The sequence below is a fragment of the Mercenaria mercenaria genome, chromosome 2 (genome assembly GCF_021730395.1).
Source record: "Mercenaria mercenaria strain notata chromosome 2, MADL_Memer_1, whole genome shotgun sequence".
Classification (NCBI taxonomy): Eukaryota; Metazoa; Mollusca; class Bivalvia; order Venerida; family Veneridae; genus Mercenaria; species Mercenaria mercenaria.
Window position 1 is genome coordinate 58,482,272 of NC_069362.1, and position 24,819 is coordinate 58,507,090.

General features: G+C 36.6%; 1 protein-coding gene across 3 annotated transcripts in view; it reads right to left on the reverse strand.

Annotated features, from left to right (window-relative positions):
• The window catches only part of LOC123564037 (poly(A)-specific ribonuclease PARN-like), a 93,563-nt gene extending 68,769 nt beyond the window's left edge, over window positions 1–24,794 (reverse strand). For all 3 annotated transcript variants that reach the window (XM_053536687.1, XM_053536689.1, XM_053536688.1), the window contains exons 1-5: window positions 24,625–24,794; window positions 19,325–19,476; window positions 14,489–14,556; window positions 12,408–12,489; window positions 9,927–10,165 (exon numbers count right to left, since the gene is read on the reverse strand). In XM_053536687.1, coding sequence (XP_053392662.1) covers window positions 9,927–10,165; window positions 12,408–12,489; window positions 14,489–14,556; window positions 19,325–19,476; window positions 24,625–24,643 — 560 coding nt within the window. In that variant the 5' untranslated portion in view covers window positions 24,644–24,794. The remainder of the gene's footprint in view (window positions 1–9,926; window positions 10,166–12,407; window positions 12,490–14,488; window positions 14,557–19,324; window positions 19,477–24,624) is intronic.
• Window positions 24,795–24,819: the final 25 nt, after the last annotated feature.

Genomic DNA, 24,819 nt, shown 5'->3' on the forward strand with positions numbered 1-24,819 from the left:
AAAAATAAGCTGCATCTTTTGGCCTTTGAGATTTTTTAATAACATTGTAAAATTATGTCTGTTTTTCAGCTGGAAAATATTTTAAAGTACAGAGGCGGTTTCAATAACGGACCCTTTCATTTGGAGGGGGATTATTAATAAACACGACACTCTTGTATTTTTGGGTAAAGGGCATTTGAAGGCCCAAAAATAAACTCCCTTTTGAGCACTTACTTCAACGCATTGAAAACACTTTTCCCAATATGTCTTACTTTTTTTTAATATCCAAGTTCCCATTTCTCCTCTTTGGCAGCTGCATGTAACAAGTTACTCATCCTCTTTGAGATTTTACAATATAAACACTTTTAACATTGCACAGCATAAGACTAGCACAAACTGATGCTACTTTTGCCCTCCAACCTTTCAACCCTGTTTTTTAAAAAATTTTCACACTTTTTCCCTTTGGGATGACTTTCAAAAATACTTTTGGTGAATTAAATTTAACTTCTGATCTTTTGAGAAATCTTCCCACCAGCACAACATTTAAAAAAAAATTCTCATAACATACTGTATTCCATCTTTTTCATCATTCATTTTTTTCTGTAACGCGATTAATTTAGGGTACTTGTCTCGTCAATTTAAAGGGGTTCCAAAATCTAAAAATTTGGATTGGGGGTATGATAACCAAAGCGACAAAGTCTGTCTTCTTTTTTTTCTACAAGTTCTAGAATGTTTGTGGTTGAATTTCTAAAAGTGAACCAACACTGATTACGACAAAAAACACTAAAATCTGATCCACTATGGGGTCAAGCATAATAAAAATCCACCTTTTTTGGTGCATTCTTTACCCAACAATAGTGAATGTGGGAACCCACGCGCTGAAATTAAACTCTTAAAAATAACGCTTTTTCTCCAAGTTTTTTTGTCACTCTTAAAACTGTATTAAATAAACTCTTGTACTCGGGGAAAAATATCTAGGCAAGTGACTGGATCGCTGAATAATTTTAATCTTTTTTTCCCCCTGAAAGTCCTAAAATTTGCTCATCAAAAGTTGACCTTACATTTAAATAGCTAACTTTTTCAAAAGAAGTCCTCTAGTGTCGCAAAACAATGACTGAACCATTTTGGCATACCTAACTGTCTAGCATTGCATAAAAATCTTTCTTTGAGACTCCAAATAAGAAGGGTGAGTTTCGAATTTTTTTAAATAAATAGAACCTTCATCTTTCTGACAATATACAATGTACCGGATTCATTACTTTGGGTGCAGTCACTTACTTGTACCTTCGACCTTTTAACAGCAAGATTGGCTTTTTCATTTTGCTTCATTTGTACTTTTTTAGTTTTTAAAAAAAATATTTGGGACACCCAAAAGCCCCTTCTGCTTTGGGTTCCAACCCCATTTTTCAAAGTCACATAATTTACTGCACAATTTTTGCTTTCTTTTTCAGACGCCTTTACCGCAAAAAAGCTAGGGAAAAAAATTTTCTGAATCGTAACTTTAAAAGCAAGTGGTCCCTTGACCCCTTTCCCCCGGTGCAATGTAAATTCGGTTTTCACCAATGGGATATCTAGAAAGTGTCAATATTTCCAACTTTTTTTCCGTGCGACTTCTTCTGCTCTAATCAACAGCCTTCATATTTTCTTACTGTCTAAATTTGATGTCTTGATTTTTTTTCACATGTAAAGTGGTCATGAAAATTTTTAAACAAAACATTTTCAAAATCCCAAGTCAAAATTGAGCTGCTTTATTAATGTTTAAAAAAGACCAATAAAGTGCTGTAATCTTGGCATAATATACTCCTCCCAAAAATCGCCATACAAGATCAAAAGTTCATAACTGGTATCCTTTTAAAAATTTTCCCCTTTAGACCCAAAAATTTATTTTAAAACTATACTGTTTTTTCTGTTACACTTTCAAACCAATGGGCCCGTTTCTACTTACATTTTATAAATTCACGTTTTTCATTAACCAATTAAGGGAACAAGTACTTTTTGGGTCTAACATTTTCAGAAAAGCACATGCTTGAAAACATTTTTTTTTTTCAAATTTTTCTGGCACCCTTTTTAACATTTTCATCAAAAGTCTTGGGAATGCATTTACACAGGGGTTTAATACAACTGGTAAATTTCAACATTTTCCTTTTAATTGACAACTGCGACCTCTGGGAGTTCTCTTAATTCATAAATGGATGCTAATCAATTTAAACGCTCTTTTAATGGGAAAAGTTCCAACTCCTTTTGGGTTACAGCCACTTCACCCCTTTAAAAAAAGACAATTTCGGGACTTTACCCCTGTTTATCTAGATTTACACTTCTACAAACCCATTCTTTTATTTTCAACTGATACCCCCCCTGTTATAAATTTTTCTTCTCGTTTCAACAATATTTTTCTCTCACACGTGTTTTTTCCAGGTTTGATGACAGCAATCATATAATAGCGGCCAACGATATTCTTTCTTGAAAGCAATCAATACAATGTCAATATCTTGTCCACTCGTCTTCTCTTTTTTTGCAAGAAATTTACTTTGAAAAAAAGGATCTTTCCTTTAAACTTCCTTTTCCTATCCTAACCTTTTTTAGCATTTTACTCCTTCATCTAATCTCCATTGTTTTTTTTGCAAATTTTTTTCTTTTCTAAATTATAAGGATTTGAACCAAATTTTCTTTGACTTGTTTGATTTCAAGTTCTCTTTGTTTAATGCTTACTTGTTCGTTTTTCTCTTCTTTGTTTTCTTCCCAAACCTTAAATTTTTTCTACATTTTCCCCTTTTTTTTCGACATCTTCTCATTTTCTTTCTCTTTTTCTCTGAACCTTCAGATGCCAGGGGGCTTTTTACTGAACACGCTGTCTACTTTTTTTCTGATATTCTTCAGACTTTTGGATTGCCATTTACTGAAGCCCCTGGCTGTCCCATCTTTTTTTTTGATATTTTCAGACTTCTGGCATTGCGCTTTGACAGAAGCGGCGCTTCTATCTTTCTTTTGATATTCCTTTAGACTGCGGCATGCTCATTTACTGAAACGTGCCTGTCTACTTTCTTCGATATTCTTCAACTTCTGGCATTACGCTTTTACTGAACGGCCGTCTATCTTTCTTTTGATATTTCTTCAGACGTCTGGCATTGCTCATTTACGAAACTGCGCGTCTATCTTTCTTCTGATATTCTTTAACTGCTGGCATTGCTCATTTACTGAAGCGTGCCGTCTATCTTTCTTCTGATATTTTTTCAAAGTCTGGCATTGTGCTTTGATTTCAGGAATATTTTTTATCCCTTTTATTGAATTTCCCACATTGTCTTTTCTCCTGCATGTAAGTTCTCATAAACTGTCCTTGAAGGGATCTTTTGTTTTTTGTTTTCTTTAATTTAGTTTCTTTGCATTTTTTCTTTGAAGTATTTCCTTGAGTTTTCAAAAACCATTCATGTTTTGGGGGCTGTTTCTTTTTTTACAAGCATACTATGATGACTAAGAGACTTTTTTTTCCTTTATTTTGTCACAGTTTCCCATATTTAAACCCGAGTGGGAGTAACAAAATTTACCAATTCCCCTTTTTGTTCACAAACTCATTGCTGTTCACAAAAAACATTGGAAAACGCACTGGCAATAAATCAAATTCGCTTTATTAATCAACAAATGTCATACAAGGGATACAGTATTTAAAAAGTCTTGTACTATGGAAAGAAATGAGTTTGATTTCCATTTTCTGAGGACAATCGGGGCACCATGGAATTTAACAAAAAAGAAATATTGTCTTCCCCCCTTAAACACTCAAACAAAAATTATCCCCCTCAAAGGAGCAATAAAAAGGACTTGGGAAAACAGTATCCAAGGGCTGAAAAGAGAAGGGAAACCTTGAGCAAAATGCTGTGTGCAAACACCAGAGATAACCCAACTTGGGTTTCAGAAATCTGTTTATCATGATATTAATATTGACATAGTTCATCAAAATTTAACAGGAAATTTTTAAAACTTTTTTTTCTTTGGAGCTCTGTACAGTTTCCCTTTTATAATGAATCCCCACAAAAGAACATTATCCAATCTTTTTTGCTATTTAACCTTGAATAATTAGCTGAAACAAGGGAAAACTAGCTTTAAAGTGCACTGCCTGCCCCCTGCTCACCTGAAAAAACTTTCACCTTTAGAAATGAGCCTAGGTAATATATCAGAACCCGCTGGTCTTTAGACTGGGACAGCCACGATGGAAGTTCACAACCAGTCAAAACAGAGAATTTTTATTTCAGATAACACTATGTATGGAAATGGAAAGTTTTTTTCAGTTTTTTTTTGTGGTTTCACTTTGGGAAGCCACTAGAAACATTTGCAACACTTGGCAAAACATCAAGGTACATTGCATATCCAAGGGAAATCATAAGGCAAATCATAAGCCAGATGGCCCAGAGGGTCAGAGAGGGGGGCATTTACCCCCCCTGCTTTTCGTGCCTTTCCAAAACAGACAAAAAAGTCCATCTGTACCATACCAGACGGCCCGACGCAGAAGCGACATAGGCCGGCCCCAGTGGACCTGTAGGTCATGCCCACCCTCATCTGGCGTACTGCCTCTGGGTTGACACCAACTTCTCACAACCATTTAACTTAATCAAGACCTGAAAAAAAAACAAAAAGGCGCATTTTCAGAAAAACTTTTCCCGTCACTCAAAATCTTTAAAAAAGAAAAAACATAAAAACCCGGGCACAATAAATTTTTTAAAAAGGCTTCAAAGAAAAACTCCCCCTATTTTTCCCTTTTAAAATTTGCTTCAATATGTGTTTGCATAGGGGAAATTATCTTTTGATATACGGGGGAAACAATCATAAAATTTAAAATCAGTTTTCAAAAAACTTTTGAATCTAATAATAAAAAAAAAAGCTAATATAAAAACTGTATGCACTAAATGGACAAAGACATCGGGTTCAGTACCTATCACGATGTCAAACCTTCTATCTGCTTCTCTTTTCCTCTCATTTGAGCAGTTTTAGCCTCCGGGGTTGGCTACAGGGCTTTGTTAAAATTTTTCATCCAGGTAATATAAATATGAAAGATAACTTTTTTTTAGTTAAAACAATTATCTATGCTAAAGTTATACATGATGCAACTTCCCTCTACCAACAATAAAATAAACTTTCATGTAATGATGTTTTTTAGCAGACAGAGAAATATTTTAACTTTAAAAAAACCATTTTTTAAATTATAAGCTTGGGCTCTAGTAGCAGAAAGTTGGAACCCACAGACAATAAGCTAAAACCAAACCCCCACAGAAAGGCTGACATAATTTATCACATGCATGATTCTTAAAACTTGGGTTCATTGACTTGATTTGAGGGGTTATACTGTGCGTCTAAAGCAAACCAACTACAAAACTTCGAAAGTACACACTTTAAAAGTTTAAAAAACAACAACAACTGCTTTTCTTTTTTCTCTATTTTCATCTAAGTACGACCGAATTAAACATATACAGAAATTGCGAACATGGGAAAGGGAAAAAAATTTATGCTCATTCAAACTTATTTCCTCACCCCTGAAAGCCCCTATCTTCTGCTCTGTCAATCAAAAAACAAACCTCAAGTCCTCAACAGATCACCTCCTTCCACAGTAAATCACTATTAAACTCCTCTGTCACTATCAGTTTTATTAACACAAATTTACAAAAAAAACAATTCACAAAACAAAATTTTGCATATCAGCTAGTCACAAAGTCTTAACACAATAAAAAAATGTAATAAATTGTCCAAAAAGTGTTTTTTTTTAAATTCAGAAGGCTCAGGTTGATAAAAGAAAAAAAAAGAATTTGTTAGTCAAAATAAATTGATGACATGTTCAAAATGACAAAACTAGAAATACAAAACAAAAGTCCATTTAAAAAGCTAATTTCACGAACTCTTTTACCATCCCAGAAAAAATTTTATCTATACTCTCAAAAAAGGTATTTGTATCGAGACAACTTTCAAAAATTTATAATATCCAAAAAATAAAACAAACAATAATGAAAACCATGACAACCGAAGTATTTTCACTGGGAGGCCTTTTTTCATTGGTAATTTTAAACAGAAAATTTTTGTTTTTATAGATTTTTGTGCAAGGATTATAATCTATATTGAAAACCAAAATTTTTAAAAACTAGACAAACTGCTAAAAAAAATTCAAACGACGAATTTTGCAAAAGAAAAGTAAAACCCACAGGGCGCTCAAAACAGTCCCCTTTTTTTTTCCCAAAGGGCCCCCACCCGGTACGGGTAAACCTGCGATTATGATAATAAAGCATCTTTAATTTAAAAAATTTTCAATCAAAAATTTTAGGGAAAGGGTACAATTTGTCTTTGCAGAAATTTTAAAAGCATTTTTAAGAATTTTTTCTGCCCAATGCAGAAATTCAATCTAAAATTTCTCTTCCCAACACAGATTGGGGAAATGCGCCCCCCAAAGAAGAATCCTGAAAAGATAAAGACATAAATTTAAATAAAAAATAATAAAAATATTATTGAAGATACATTGAAAAATATGGCCTCTAAGAGTCAAAGGGGTTTTTCTATTTAAAGCCCACTGACCAGTTTTTTACCACAGTTGACCCGTTTCAAACTAGATATCATCAAGATGAACATTCAGACTAACTTTTATACAGATCCTGAAAAATATGCCCTAAGGGGGCCCAAAGGTTTTTCTATTATTTTAACACTGACAGCATGTACCCATTTTAAATTGACCTAATTTATCTAGATAACTCTGACCAATTTATCAGATTCCCCCAAAAAATATGGCCCATAGAGGTCACAAGTTTTCTTTATCTGACTTACGACCTATTTTTACCGCACGTGACCCAGTTTCGAACTTGCCTAAAAATATCAAGTAACATTTTGACCAATTTTCAGCGCCCCTGAAAAAATGGGGCCCTACTAGGTCACAATTTTTTTATTATTTTACCTACGACCTATTTTTGGGCAACTGACCCATTTTGAACTTGACCTAATTCATCAAGATGAAAATTTTGACCAATTTTCATGCAGACCCTAAAAAAAATGACCTCTAGAGAGTCCCAAAAGGGTTTTCTATTATCTGACCTACGACCTATTTTTGACCCAGTTTTACCCCTTTTGACTTACCAGATATTATCAAGATGAACATTCAACCAACTTTCATAACAGACTCATGAAAAATATGGCCTCTAAGTGGGCACAAGGTTTTTCTAATTTTCCTACTGACCGTTTTTTGATCGCACGTGACCCAGTTTTGAACTTTTACCCCAGATATCATCAAGTTTTAACATACTGACAAATTTCATGCAACCCCCTGACAAAATGACCTTAGACAGCAAAAGGTTCTCTATTATTTACCTAATGACCTAGTTTTGGAATGCACGTGACCCTTTTGAACTTTACTTTTAATCATCAAGTGAACTTCGACCAATTTTCAAAGATCCATAAGAAATAAAAGCCCTTGAGAGGTCAAAGGTTTTTCTATTTTTAGACCTACTGACCATTTTTTTACCCCACTGACCCATTTCAAACCTGACCTAATTCATCAAAATGAACCCTTTTACCAATATTCATGAAGATCTCATAAAAATATGGCCCCTAAGAGGGCACAAGGTTTTTTTTTTATTTTTAGATCTACTGACCTAGTTTTTAACCCCACATGACCCAGTTTCGAACTTGATCTAGATATCATCAAGGTTAACATTCTGACCAATTTTCATGAAGATCCATTGAAAAATATGGCCTCTAGAGAGGTCACAAGGTTTTTCTATTTTTAGACCTACTGACCTAGTTTTTGACCGCACGTGACCCAGTTTCAAACTTGACCTAGATATCATCAAGGTGAACATTCTGACCAATTTTCATGAAGATCCATTGAGAAATATGGCCTCTAGAGAGGTCACAAGGTTTTTCTATTTTTAGACCTACTGACCTAGTTTTTGATCCCACATGACCCAGTATCGAACTTGACCTAGATATCATCAAGGTGAACATTCTGACCAATATTCATGAAGATCTCATGAAAAATATGGCCTCTAGAGAGGTCACAAGGTTTTTCTATTTTTAGATCTACTGACCTAGTTTTTATCCCCACGTGACCCAGTTTCGAACTTGACATAGATATCATCAAGCTGAACATTCTGACCAATTTTCATGAAGATCCATTGAGAAATATGGCCTCTAGAGAGGTCACAAGGTTTTTCTATTTTTAGACCTAATGACCTAGTTTTTGACCCCACGTGACCCAGTTTCATACTTGACCTAGATATCATCAAGGTGAACATTCTGACTAATATTCATGAAGATCTCATGAAAAATATGGCCTCTAGAGAGGTCACAAGGTTTTTCTATTTTTAGACCTACTGACCTAGTTTTTGACCCCACGTGACCCAGTTTCGAACTTGACCTAGATATCATCAAGGTGAACATTCTGACCAATATTCATGAAGATCTCATGAAAAATATGGCCTCTAGAGAGGTCACAAGGTTTTTCTATTTTTAGACCTACTGACCTAGTTTTTGACCCCACGTAACCCAGTTTCGAACTTGACCTAGATATCATCAAGGTGAACATTCTGACCAATTTTCATGAAGATCTTGTGAAATATATGGCCTCTAGAGAGGTCACAAGGTTTTTCTATTTTTAGACCTACTGACCTAGTTTTTGACCCCACGTGACCCAGTTTCGAACTTGACCTAGATATCATCAAGTTGAACATTCTGACCAATTTTCATAAAGATCCCATGAAAAATGTGACCTCTAGAGTGGTCACAAGCAAAAGTTTACGGACGCACGCACGGACGCACGCACGGACGACGGACGCCGCACGATCACAAAAGCTCACCTTGTCACTTTGTGACAGGTGAGCTAAAAATAAAGGGAGGAAATTTGAAATTGTCATAAATTCAGTCAATACGTATCTTCACTGATTGTCCAAGTCCAAGTCCATCTGTTGACATAAATGAAATTTCAGATAATTATCTTCATTAGTTACGGAGATATACCCATTTTAATTTGAAATAGAGGGAGGTAATCTGACATAAAATCAGTCCATAGTTATCTACCCTGATTGCCTCAGTCCAACTAATGACAATAATGGAATTTCAAACAAGTCCTGTAGGTACTTACTGATATAAATCCATTTTGATTACTATCAGGGGAGGTAATCAGATATAAAATAACTCTGGAACCTACGATTGGATCTGACAGATTCATCATGGAATCCAAGATTTATTGTTGTTGAAGATATTTTGGAAGTTTGTATCAAATCAAACAACAAATGAAGTCTCTATATGGCTGCAAAAGCCAAAATACCAAATTTTGGATTTTTAAGGGTTCATAACTCTGAAACCCATGAAGGAATCTGGCCATTTCAAGAAAGGAACCAAGATCTTATGGTGACACAAGTTTTGTGCAAGTTTGATTAAATTCAAATCATAAATGAAGCTGCTATTGTGCAGAAAAGGTCAAAATAGCTAATTCTGGCTTTTCAGAGGCTATAACTCTGGAACCCATTACGGCATCTGGCCAGTTCAATAAAGGAACCGAGATCTTATGGTGATACAAGTTGTGTGCAAGTTTGGTTAAAATAAAATCATAAATGAAACCATTATCGTGCAGACAAGAAATTGCTGACGCACGGACAGACTGACGACGGACGAAGGGTGATCATAAAAGCTTACCTTGTCACTATGTGACCGGTGAGCTAAAAAGAACAAAAGTATTTAAGTTAAACAGCGAGAAGTAGCTGAAAAAGTCCTGAAAGCGGGATTTTAATTTTTTAACAAAATCAGCAACTAGAATCAATTCTTTTTGGTCAGAATTGATATCGCCGACTTTGAAACTTTGGCAATGATTAATCGAACATTGGCGACAATCGGAACATCACGACTGGTAAGCTTCCATTTCAGTTAATGGAAAATCAGTTTGAACACACAAACACTAAGAAATCTCAAACTTGTGTAGACTCACTTACCAGATATCATCTACAAAATCCTTTTGTTCTGGTGGAATATCAACTGGTCCCTTAGTAACCCCTCCTGGCTGTGAGCCTCCACTAGGGGAGATAAATGCAGGTGATGCAAAAACTTCATGTTTCTTTATAACCTGCTCTTTCAGTCTGGCTTCATCTACAGGTCTGAGATAAGGTATACCATCCCGGATCCATTTGTTAAAGTCAAACCCTTGGGACATCAAGAAATCCAGACTGGAGCTCTACAATTGTAATTGTTTCTTTAATTATAGTAGCAGACATTATAAAGACAGAAGATTTGTTTACCTAAAGTAAAACAACATTTTGTAGTCAAAAGCACAAAACTAGAACATTTCAGCTGCTATCATGGTATGGCAAATAAAATGGGTAAGTCACCATATAAACTGGCAAAATATTATTTCAAGAACAAGAGAACCATCTTGGTCCTAGACAGCTCATCAGAGTTTCACAGCTGACTTGAACAAATTTTGTAAAAGGAACATTTGTTTGGAATAATTTCAAAATGTGGCCAGCAGTCTCTGATGAGATTTTTAAAAGCTTCTACTATATGGCAAAGTGAGAACTCAGTCTAGCGGCTGTGTTTTTTAACAAATCTATTTATTTGAACACTCTTTGAATGATTATTTTAAAATACTTTGAAATCAGCAAAGCAGTTCCTGAAATGAAGACTCTCAAACCAACTGTTAACATAGATAATGAATACCTGCCCTACCCCCTGCTGCCAAGTCTAAAAAAACAAAAGGCCCTGTATCGCTCACCTGACCTATTGACCTAAAGATCATCAAGATTAACATTCTGACCAAGTTTCATTAAGATATATTCATAAATGTGGCCGCTAAAGTGTTAGATAGCTTTTCCTTCGATCTGACCCAGTGACCTCGAACTTGACCTAAAGATCACCAAGATTGACATTCTGACTAAGTTTTGTGAAGATATAGTCATAAATGTGGCCTCTAGAGTGTTAACAAGCTTTTCCTTTGATTTGACCTAGTGACCTAGTTTTTGACCCCACCTGACCCAGATTTGACCCCACCTGACCCAGATTTGAATTTCACTTATAGATCATCAAGATTAACATTCTGACCAAGTTTCATTAAGATATGGTCATAACAGTGTAAACTAGCTTTTCCTTTGATTTGACCTGGTGACCTAGTTTTTGATCCTACATGACCCAGATTCAAAACGGATCCTGAGATCATCAAGATTAACAATCTGACCAAGTTTCATGAAGATACAGTCATAAATCTGGCCTCTACAGTGTTAACAAGCTTTTCCTTTGATTTGACCTGGTGACCTAGTTTTTGACCCTGGATGATCCAATATCGAACTCGTCCGAGACTTTATTAAGAATAACATTCTGACCAAGTTTCATTAAGATTAAGCCCAAATTGTGACCTCTAGAGTGTTAACAAGCTTTTCCTTCGATTTGACCTGGTGACCTGGTTTTTGACCCCAGATGACCCAATATCGAACTCGTCCAAGATTTTATTGAAGGTAACATTCTGACCAAGTTTCATAAAGATTGGGCCAAAAATGTGACTTCTAGAGTGTTAACAAGCTTTTCCTTCGTTTGACCTGGTGACCTAGTTTTTGACCCTGGATGACCCAATCTCGAATTCGTCCATGACTTTATTAAGAATAACATTCTGACCAAGTTTCATTAAGATTAGGCCCAAATTGTGACCTCTAGAGTGTTAACAAGCTTTTCCTTTGATTTGACCTGGTGACCTGGTTTTTGACCCCAGATGACCCAATATCGAACTCGTCCAAGATTTTATTGAAGGTAACATTCTGACCAAGCTTCATAAAGATTGGGCCAAAAATGTGACTTCTAGTGTTAACAAGCTTTTCCTTCGATTTGACCTGGTGACCTAGTTTTTGATCCTGGATGACCCAATATCGAACTGGTCCAAGATTTTATTAAGGGTAACACTCTGACCAAGTTTCATTAAGATTGGGCTAAAATTGTGACCTCTAGAGTGTTAACAAGCTTTTCCTTTGATCTGACCTGGTGACCTAGTTTTTGACCCCAGATGACCCAATATCGAACTTGTCCAAGATTTTATTGAGATTAACATTTTGACCAAGTTGCATTAAGTTTGGGCCAAAATTGTGACCTCTAGAGTGTTAACAGTCAAATTGTTGATGACGGACGACTGACGACAGACACAGGGTGATCACTAAAGCTCACCTTTGAGCACTTCGTGCTCAGGTGAGCTAAAAACAGAATGATCATAAAAGCCCATAAACAAGCGGGCCATAGTGACAGTAATTAGCTCATCTATAATTGACTTCGATTAAAGAAAGGAAGGTACCATTTCAAAAATATATTTTGAAAAATTTGGTTCAAGAAAAAGAGCTACCATAAAAATTTTCAAGAAGAGTTTAGACTATAGATCAATTCTTGATCAACTTGAAGAGAGCTTCTTAACAAAGGATATCAAACCCTTAAAAGAAACATACCTGACAAGAAAACCTCACATCTGGGGCAGCCCTTGAGAATGGCCTTGGAAAGATGTAGAAATTAAATGGCTTGGCTGTATACCTGAAAATCATAACATTTAAAGTTTGTACCTACACATTATATGTTCTTACTTGTGTAAACTTTGTTTGTTTGTTTGGTAGAAGTCTTGGCTACACACCGGAAAGATCCAAACATTCACTTATCTTTTGACCAAAATCACCACAAGCTCTTGAGGTTACCTCTCAGTCTGGCTTTATCTGTGAATTTTACCAGGCCAGCTGTTCCATTTTATAGTACTGCAGAGTCATGGCATGGCATGATGCTTACAGTTTTTAATTTATTTGCTTTTGTCAAACAATACTACAGTTAAATAAAAGCAAGTAAGCAAGCTTGCAATCAACAGTCATGCACTGTTATTACTAAAGAGTTTCACCATATTTCATGGACAGTAGCCATCTACTGCATTTTTACAGGCTGGGAATCAGCTGCATTTACAGGCTGGGAATCAGCTGCATTTACAGGTTGGGAATCAGCAGCTTTTACAGGCTGGTAATCAGCTGCTTTTACAGGTTTGGAATCAGCTGCATTTACAGGCTGGTAATCAGCTGCTTTTACCGGCTGGTAATCAGCTGCTTTTACAGGCTGGTAATCAGCTGCTTTTACAGGTTGGGAATCAGCTGCTTTTACAGGCTGGTAATCAGCTGCTTTTACCGGCTGGGAAACAGCTGCTTACTGAAGCCTGGCATCAATTTTTGCATTACTACTGTTATACAAGAGCTTGTAGAACACAAAATGCCCCCCTTGATGCATACAGTATTCGCACAAGGAACAGAAATTATTTGGTCTCTGTATACAAAAGCTCTACTGTTTTGAGTCAATGTGACCCTGACCTTTGACCTATTAACCTCAAAATCAATAGGGGTCATTTTCTTGTCATGATCAACCTCCCTATTAAGTTTCTTGACCCTAGGCCCAAGCATTCTCAAGTTACAGTCTGCAAACGGTTAAACTTCTCGGGGTCAATGTTACCTTGACCTTTTACCTACTGATCTCAAAATCAATAGGGGTCATCTGCTGGTCATGACCAACCTCCCGATCAACTTTTATGATACTAGGCTCATGCGTTCTTGAGTTATCATCCAGAAACTGTTTAACTGTTCTGGGTCACTGTGACCTTGACCTTTGACCTACTGACCTCAAAATTTGCATGGGTCATCTGCAGATCATAATTAACCTCCCTATTAAGTTGCGTGATCCTAGGACCAAGCGTTCTCAAGTTATAGTCCAGAAACGGTTTAACTGCTTCCACTCAATGTGACCTTGACCTTTGACCTACTGACCTCAAAATCAATAGGGATCATCTGCTGGTAATGAACAATCTCTCTATTTACTTTCATGATTGCAGGCCCAAACGTTCTTGAGTTCTCATCCGGAAACTGTTTCACTGTTCCAAGTCACTGTGGCCTTGACCTTTGACTTCAAAGTCAATAGGGGTCATCTGCTGGTCATGATCAACCTCCCTATCAACTTTCATGACCTTAGGCCTAAGCTTTCTTGAGTTATCATCCGGAAACCATTTAACTGTTCCTGGCCAATGTGACCTTGACCTTTGACCTATGGATCTCAAAATCAATAGGGGTCATCTGCTGGTTATGACCAACCTCCCTATCAACTTTCATGATCCTAGGCCCAAGCATTCTTGAATAATCATCCAGAAACGGATTGGTCTACATACCGGCAGACCGACAGACATCTGCAAAACAATATACCCCTCCTTCGAAGCAGGGCATAATAATACAGGTAAGTTATAGAATTCAAAACTGGTCCTGATTAACTGTAGACTTGGCCTGTAAATTCTGAAGAACATAACTTCCAAACTTGAGCGTAAAGCTGACTGTTTTCTTTTTCAACTCCAATGTTGGATTAAGAGTAAATTCTACACAAACATAAAAGAATGATAAAACTTACATATTTTATGTGCAGTAATCTGATATCTTACACAACTATTTTTGTTTACTTCTATAAATTCATTACACAAAATTTTCTCACTTTTACAATATTATTAAACTAATGTACTTACTTTTTTGTGCTGCCATCATAAATGAATGCACACAAACCAAACTGTATCAACATAAAATCACCGGAACCCTGAAATTTTATACACATTTAGACCAAATTACCATTAATTAAATATAAAATGTTGAAGATGCTATTGTAGAAAAGAATATGTCTCCCCCAATGCAAAGTTGTATAGGCAAGAAGTCAACAGGGGACAGGAGCAAAAGTCAGAGACACTGATGGTTGGCTGCAATAGAGATCATCTACTTGGCATGTCCAATCATCCTATTAAGTTTCAACATTCTGGGCCTAGTTTTTCTCAAGTTATGGATTGGAAACGTTTTTCCATGTTCAGGCCCCTGTGACCTTGACCTTTGATCCTATAAATCAGTAGGGGTCATCTACTCTGCATGTCCAATCATCCTATTAAGTTTCAAAATTCTGTGTCAAGTGGTTCTCGAAGTTACTGACTGAAAAGACTTTTCTATGTTCAGTGATCCCAAAAACAATAGGAATCATCTACTCTGTAAGTCCTTACCCTATGAAATTTGAAGGTTCTAGGTCAAATGGTTCTCAAGTTATTGACTGGAAATGAATATCCATGTTCTGTCCACTGCAACCTTGACCTTTAATAGAGTGACCCCAAAACCAATAGGAGACCTTGACTTTTGATGGAGTGACCCCAAAAGCAATAGGGTTTGTCTACTCCATAAGCCCTGCCACCCTATGAAGTTTGAAGGTTCTAGGTCAAATGGTTCTCCAGTTATTGATTGGAAATGAAGTGTGACAGATGGATGGACAGATGGACAGGGCAATAACAATATGTCTCTCCCAGTGAAGCAATCACACACCAGTTTGGTTACTATTGCGGAACTCTTTCTACATGACGTACGGGTAATCAGATGTAGAAAATATCTCTGACATTAGAAAATAAGAAAAGACTGAAGTCCCATTTAATAAGAAATTGTCTATCTATTTTAATGCCTCAACCCCTTTTTAAAATGACATGCCAAATAATTATTTTGACAAGCACTTCTGCTATTTCACCCTACTTAATAATGGTCCTATAGTCAAAATATTTCAAATGGGGTCAGGGGGGCAGAGGAGTTAATCATTCCAAAATACTTTTGAGGGAATAAATTGAACTTTTACGCATATCTGACAATTTCTTATTAAATGGGACTTCAGTCTTTTCTTATTTTCTAATATCAGAGATACTTTCTACATCTGATTACCCGTATGTCATGTTTACAGAGTTTAGCAATAGTAACCAAACTGGTGTGTGATTGCTTCAGATGAGCTAACATGTATTAAATGGACACAAAGTGGAAGAAAAGTACTGTTCTCAAAAATATGCTCCAAAAACTTTAATCTTCTTTCTAGCTTTAACAAAATTATTGCGTTAATATATGTCTGTTTCATGATTTGTTTTGCGTTAAAATGTAAAATTATTGTTTAAAAGATTTTACACCTTCATTTGTTTCTTGTAACTTTCTAAAAATGCGGCATAGTCATAAAATGAGTTCAATTTTTGGATGGAAAATCCATTAAATTTATTTTACTTTAATTTCTGTTAGACCTTTACAGTGCAATTGTTTAGAATGTATGACAAATTTTAGATATGAACCTTCAGTAACTCTTAAGATATTGGCAAAATACTAAATGTTGCATTAGAAGATTTGTTAAGAGCACACGCAGGATTTCTGCTTTAACACCGTGTCCAACGTATACGTTGCATTTACGGCGAGTACGCTGCATACATGGTATATTGTACGTTCCATTACTGGCATTTCCTGTTGATTTTGTCAACATCCTATGTGGTGCGGTAAGAAAAACTACTCATTTTCATCGAAGTTCAACGTGTTTAAAGAAGCGATATATTCAGTACGAGCTGCAGATCATTCAAGCTCCCCATGGTAATGTGATTTTGGTCAGTAATTCTCTAGTTTCTTCAAACATTCGAGTAAACTGACCTGTGAAGTCTGTTTCGAACTCGGACGTTCACTTTCAGGTTCATTTTCTGTCTCTTAAAATCATTCTGTTGACTTTTCATCTGTTTAACGCGAGAATAGTATAACAAGTTACAAATAAAAATATATATCATGGCGTAAATTCATGTTTTAGGGGAGCTTTATGCCAAAATTAGCGATGTACGCCCCATGAAACGGCGCATCTACAGAAGTATGCCACATAAAAAGGCCTTTATATTTATAGCAACTGATTACGTATGTCTTCACTCGCATCTATTCTTTCATTTTATTTACACTTTTTAACAATTATAAACGGTTTTGGAATTACGTAATGTAATAACAGTAATATTAATTATTCGAAAGATAATATAAACATGCTTGTTTTGTATAAACAGTCCGGTATAGAATTGCCCGTTAAAGTTTTTACTTGGGAATCATGAACATTCCATATATTTTCGTAAAGTAATCTTCGGTGTCGGAACCTAAATCGAATTAAAAACTGAAAATGTATTTCACAAGTAACATAATGTCGTATTTTCAGGTAGAGTGTGGACAAAACGAATACTGCTAGTGTGAACATGGCCTGTAACTTCACAACCTGCCCCACGTCTGGGGTAGGTTGTGACAGTATGCAGGGTACACTGTGCGGGGTACACCCTTACCTTTCAGTATGGTATAGCAGTATGAAAGTACATGGCATTTAACCTTAGGGAAATGCTGAATTTCATAATATATCTCATGTCGATATATCTACATGATAACGAACTGTCTTAACAAAAATGTGTAATACGTCAAAAATTACTTATAGCGGTCAAAATCAGTATTTCAAACACAGTTTCGTTGTCCTTTTGTTTACAATGCTTGTGCTTTCCAAGAAGAGTACTTGAAAAAATGGCGTTTTTAAAATATTTGCAAATGACCTTGGCACAACCAACCCGTGGCACATTCAACAGCGTTCTCCCCTACTTATCTGATCAAACTAATAATCATCATTTCTTGTTCATTTCCTAAATGAAAAACACTTGTTTCCAAGATAACCCTGGAAGAAATTGTCGATTTTTCTTTTAAAGTATCTAAGAAGAAAGAAAGACATATTTCCTGTTGTAAGTGATTCCAGAAAGTAAAAATGAGCCACGCTATGAGAAAACCAACATATTGGCTTTCGGCATGGATCCAGACCAGCTTGCATATCCACGCAGGTCAGGATCCATGCTGGTCAGGATCCATGCTGTTTGCTTTCAAAGCCTATTGCAATTAGAGAAACCATAAGCGAATAGCATGAATGCGGCTCAAATCTACAAATGAAAACAATTTAAAATTCGTAAAATATGTTACATGCACGTGAAATAATATAAGAATAAAATCAATGCCAATAACATTGCGTAATACTGAGACACCACTACGCCATCGTGTAATGTGTTTTCTACATATGTAATTATTTTCAGGATACGACTCTTTCGTAAGCTAACGTAAACGCCCGAAAATATTGGCGAAGATTAATGAGTGCCAGGTAAATGCTTATGGACAACTGACTGAAAACTATTATACATGATGTCTAATTGTGAATGTAACTCTACAAACACAGCTATTTCATATATTTAGTCAAGTTTATTTGATAACATTCGACATTAAAATTAATATTTTAAAGAGACTTTTTGCTAGGAATTTATCATAGTACGCAGTGGTGGGGTTTAGGTATCATCCCCGGAAATTCCTTACAATAATGACAGTAACTGTTGAATTTTAGATAAAGATAACGGCCTTTTTATGTGGCGTACTTCTGTAGACGCGCCGTTTTATAGGGCGTACATCACTAATTTTAGCACAAAGCTCCCTTTAAACATGAATTTACGCCATGATATATATTTCAAATTGTAGCTTGTGATACTATTCTCGCGTTAAACCGATGAAAAGTCAACAGAATGATTTTAAGAGACAGAAAATGAACCTGAAAGTGAACATCCGAGTTCAAAACCGACTTCACACGTCAGTTTACTCGAATGTTTGAAGAAACTAGAGAATTACTGACCAAAATCACATTACCATGGGGAGCTTGAATGATCTGCAGCTCTTACTGAATGTATCGCTTCTTTGAACACGTTGAACTTTAATGAAAATAAGTAGTTTTTCTTACCTCACTATCAAGATGTTGACAAAATCAACAGGAAATGCCGGTAATGGAGCATACAATATACCATGTATGCAGTGTACCCACCGTAAATGCGACGTATACGTTGGACACGGTGTTTAATATCTGCTATAAAATGATCCAAATCTTTCCAGTCTTAAAAATAAATGGCATTCAAAATAGAACAATAAGTTCAATTTCAATGCTTGATTTACCTATAAAAAAAATTTCAGCAGTCAATTTTCAATGTGCTTTCAATAGGTTTACTGATTTTGTTACATTCTACTCTACACAGTTTTAATTCAGCAACAGTGATGACCCTTGTTTTTGACTTATGATGGCACCATTTTGTTTCTTCTCAATACAAAATGTAAGATGTTGTTTCAAGATACTATTTTTCACTCATCAATGAATGACATATTTGCATGAATTGCCTTGTCAGAACTGCAGGCTGCCCAGTTCTGTAATTAATGTACTCCAATCGGCCAATTAAACTGACTAATGGAATTGAAGTTTGAAGTGGTTTGTACTGCTTATGCCCACCTTTTAAAGCAGGCGGTAGTTCACAACTTGCTGCTTAACCTCTGTTTTTAAAAACATTCTCATTTGACAATGACAGACACCTCAATTAAATAAACTGAAACATCTTAATATTTACTGTGATATTTTTGTTCTGTTGTACTTGCACAATATTTTCTCTCTAATTTCGAAAAACAGTTTAATATATCCAACTAAATATTCTGTACATAATTTCCCCTACCTGTACAAGTTTATGATATCTTTCTTCCGGAGTATCAAAGACAGCTGTGTGTGTCAAGCCAGCATGATTCAGACCCGTGAACTCTCCATCGATAGCAATGAAACTCGCTTCTTTCACTGCACTTTCTATAACTTCTAGAGACTCTTGAAAATCTGCGAAGAACAAAATACTACTTTTTAAACAAATGCTGTCTGAGGACAGCAATGCTCAACTATTCAACAGCTATGTCAAATGTCGAAAAAGGGGCATAATTTTGTAGAAATCAAATACAGAGTTATGAAACTTGTGCACTGCATGTCAGTTCATCACAGTGAATAAGTATATATGTGAAGTTTCAATCCATTCCCACAAGTGGTTACTGAGATACCAGCTTATATACAACAAGAGGGCCATGATGGCCCTATATCACTCAACAGAGTTGGTCTGGCCTACTGGCCTAGTTTTTGACCCCACATGAGCCAGTTTCGAATTTAAGCTAGAGATCATCAAGACAAACATTCTGACAAAGTTTCATAAAGATTGAGACACAACTGTTGCCTTTAGAGTGTTCACAAACTTTTCCGTTGACTTCATCATGTGACCTAGTTTTTGACCCCAAATGAACTAGATTAAAACTTGACCTAGAGATCATCAAGACAAACATTCTAACAAAGTTTCATAAAGATTATGTCACAACTGTGGCCTATAGAGTGTCCACAAGCTTTTCCTTTCATCTGGCCTACTGACCTAGTTTTTGACCCAACTTGACCCAGTTTCAAACTTGACCTAGAGATCATCAAGGCAAACATTCTGACAAAGTTTCATAAATATTGGGTCTCAACTGTGACCTCTAGAGTGTTCACAAGCTTTTCCTTTGATATGGCCTACTGACCTAGTTTTTGATCCCACATGATCCAGATTCAAACTTGACCTAGAGATCATCAAAAAAAACATTCTGGTCAAATTTCATAAAGATTGAGTCACAACTGTGACCTCTAGAGTGTTCACAAGCTTTTCCTTTGATCTGGCCTACTGACCTAGTTTTTGAAACCACATGACCCAGATTCAAACTTGACCTAGAGATCATCAAGACAAACATTCTGACCAAAAATCATAAAGATTGGATCACAATTGTGACCTCTAGAGTGTTCACAAGCTTTTCCTTTGATTTGACCCTGTGACCTAGTTTTTGACCCCACATGACCCAGATAAAGATTATCAAGACAAACATTCTGACTGATTCTCATGAGTTTCAAACTTAAATTGCGGTCTCTAGAGTGTTGACAAGATTTTCCTTTGATCTGGCCTAGTGACCTAGTTTTTGACCCCATAGGACCCAGTTTCAACTTGACCTAGAAATCATTAAGACAAACATTCTGACCCAGTTTCATAAAGATTGAAACACAACTGTGGCCTCTAAAGTGTTCACAAGCTTTTCCTTTGATTTGACCAGGTGACCTAGTTTTTGACCCCACACGACCAGATTCGAACTTGACCTAGAAATCATCAAGACAAACACTCTGACAAAGTTTCATAAATATTGGGCCACAACTGTGGCCTCTAGAGTGTTCACAAGCTTTTCCTTTGATCTGGCCTACTGACCTAATTTTTGAACCAATATGACCCAGTTTCGAACTTGACCTAGAGATCACCAAGACAAACATTCTGACCCAGTTTCATAAAGATTGAAACACAACTGTGGCCTCTAAAGTGTTCACAAGCTTTTCCTTTGATTTGACCAGGTGACCTAGTTTTTGACCCCACACGACCAGATTCGAACTTGACCTAGAAATCATCAAGACAAACACTCTGACAAAGTTTCATAAATATTGGGCCACAACTGTGGCCTCTAGAGTGTTCGCAAGCTTTTCCTTTGATCTGGCCTACTGACTTAGTTTTTGACCCCACATGACCCAGTTTCAAACTTGACCTAGAGATCACCAAGACTAACATTTTGACCAAGTTTCATAAAGATTGGGTCACAAATGTGGCCTCTAGAGTGTTCACAAGGCAAATGTTGACAGACGACGCACGCCGGACAATGACCGGTCGCAATAGCTCACCTTGAGCACTTTGTTCTCTGGTGAGCTAAAAACTTAACCGAACTGTGACACCAATGCGGATGTGAGACCAATGAATGGGCGAGTCAAATAGCTCTACCTACAATTGATGTTTATGTGAATAAATGGCAAAACACTAGTTTGTCACTGTTTTAAACAACGCACCCACTAAACTATAAAATGATTCAGTTTTATTTTGTTTTACGATTTCATCTTTTAAGTATATTGCCTGATCTTGTTTGTACCTTAATCTATTTTCACCACAGAAAATGTTTTTACTGTTTTTGACGTAAAGAGGGATTCTGCCCTATCACGAAAATATCTCGGAATCAGTTCCGACGTCGAATTATTTGGACTATGTTATACCCTCTGCGCATTTCACTGGTTACACGTTTATACATTTCAAATTTTCATTATATATACGGAAGGTGTCATGGTAGGTTTAACATGACATTTCTTAACTTTTGGTTATCTTTGGTTGTTTTAAATCATTGTGTATGTTTTCCTAGTAAACAAGAGGACCATGATGGTCCTGAATCGCTCACCTCTTCCCACATGATCCAGTTTTGAGTATGACGTTGTTTTTTCTATTATTTGACATAGTGACCTAGTTTTTGAGCTCATGTGACCCAGTTTTGAACTTGACCTAGATATTATCAAGATAAAAATTCTGACCAATTTTCATGAAGATCCATTGAAAAATATGGTCTCTAGAGAGGTCACAAGGTTTATCTATTATTTGACCTATTGACCTAGTTTTTTAAGGCACGTGACCCAGTTTCAAACTTGACCTAGATATCATCAAGGTGAACATTCTGACCATTTATCATGAAGATCTATTCAAGGGTATGGCCTCTAGAGAGGTCACAAGGTTTTTCTATTTCAAGATCTACAGACCTAGTTTTTGATCGCAGTTGACCCAGTTTCAAATCTGACCTAGATATCATCAAGATAAACATTCAGACCAACTTTCATACAGATCCCATCAAAAATATGGCCTCTAGAGAGGTCACAACGTTTTTTCATTATTTGACCTACTGACCTAATTTTTGATGGCACGTGACCCACTTTCGAACTTGACCTAGATATCATCAAGATGAACATTCTGACCAATTTTTATGGAGATCCATTCACAAGTATGGCCTCTAGAGAGGTCACAAGGTTTTTCTATTTTTAGACCTACTTACCTAGTTTTTGATCGCACATGACCCTGTTTCGAACTTGACCTAGATAACATCAAGATGAACATTCAGACCAACTTTCATGAAGATCCATTGAAAAATATGGCCTTTAGAGAGGTCACAAGGTTTTTCTATTATTTGACCTACTGACCTAGTTTTTGAAGGCACGTGACCCACTTTCGAACTTGACCTAGATATCATCAAGATGAACATTCAGACCAACTTTCATACAGATCCCATGGAAAATATGGCCATTAGAGAGGTCACAAGGTTTTTCTATTATTTGACCTACTGACCTAGTTTTTGATGGCACGTGACCCACTTTCAAACATGACTTAGATATCATCAAGGTGAACATTCTGACCAATTTTCATGAAGATTTCGTGAAATATATGGCCTCTAGAGAGGTCACAAGGTTTTTCTATTTTTAGACCTACTGACCTAGTTTTTGACCGCACGTGACCCAGTTTCAAACTTGACCTAGATATCATCAAGATGAACATTCAGACCAACTTTCATACAGATCCCATGAAAAATATGGCCTTTAGAGAGGTCAGAAAGTTTTTCTATTATTTGACCTACTGACCTAGTTTTTGGCGGCACGTGACCCACTTTCGAACTTGACCTAGATATCATCAAGGTGAACGTTCTGACCAATTTTCATGAAGATCTTTTGAAATATATGGCCTCTAGAAAGGTCACAAGGTTTTTCTATTTTTAGACCTACTGACCTAGTTTTTGACCGCACGTGACCCAGTTTCGAACTTGACCTAGATATCATCAAGGTGAACACTCTAACCAATTTTCATGAAGATCTTGTGAAATATATGGCCTCCAGAGAGGTCACAAGGTTTTTCTATTTTTAGACCTACTGACCTAGTTTTTGAAGGCACATGACCCAGTTTCGAACTTGGTCTAGATATCATCAAGGTGAACATTCTGACCAATTTTCATGAAGATTTTGTGAAATATATGGCCTCTAGAGAGGTCACAAGGTTTTTCTATTTTTAGACCTACTGACCTAGTTTTTGACCGCACGTGACCCAGTTTCGAACTTGACCTAGATATCATCAAGATGAACATTCTGACCAATTTTCATGAAGATCCATTGAAAATTATGGCCTCTAGAGAGGTCACAAGGTTTTTCTATTTTTAGACTAACTGACCTAGTTTTTGAGGGCACATGACCCAGTTTTGAACTTGACCTAGAATTTACCAAGATGAACATTCTGACCCATTTTCATAAAGATCCCATGAAAAATGTGACCTCTAGAGATGTCACAAGGAAAAGTTTACGCACGCACGGACGGACGGACGCATGGACGACGGACACCGCGCGATCACAAAAGCTCACCTTGTCACTTTGTGACAGGTGAGCTAAAAATAAGCACACTAGTGAAAAAATGTGTATGTAAAACTATAAAGTAATTCATGAAGTCTAAATCGCGTCGATTTCCACTATAAATTTGTTCTTAAACTACTTGAGATGTAAAGGCAGACACATGGTAAAATTATGTCTGTCTGTGAAACCAGTCTGCCATGCAGTCGAAAAATTGAGACTAATGTAGCGGTTCTCGTATCGGGTGACCTCGGTAGCTCAACTGGTAGAGCAATGGCACAGTAAGCCGAAAGTCTGAGGTTCGAATCCCGGTCGAGGCTGCACATTTTTCCTGAGACGGTTACATTTGGGGGCTCATCCAGGATGCTCACCCTTGGAGCCCATGCAGGGCGAAGCAGTTTGGCTGGGGTGTGCATCTGAATTTGGTTAACAGTCTGCGGCAGACATTGGCCAGGAGTGCCAATGTCTCGCAATAAGAGGGAAGGCGTGTAGCGGTTCTCATATTGGGTGGCCTCGGTAGCTGAATTGGTAGAGCACTGGCACTTTAAGCCAAAGTCTGCGGTTTGAATCCCGGTCGAGCTGCACATTTTCCTGAGACTGTTACACTAACAATGGACGAATTGATTAGGGGACGAATTGATTGTATTTGAACGACTGAGACAGACCCTATAGTTGACTGGTTTTCGGATAAAAACCATAAAACAACGAGATGATAAATCTCATTTAAAGCTAAAGCCTCACTTTTTCGTGTTATTTCCATAATATCTTCTTTCGTGTTTGTGTTTTTGGAGTTAGCTCCCTTGATTTCGCGGTAGTCGTTGTCATCAATGATAAAAAATATTTCAAAGAACGGTCATACTTTCTCACTACGTTTAAAATCACATAAAATCAATTTACGTGGAATATTTCACTTTTAGCAAAAATCGTCCCACGAAT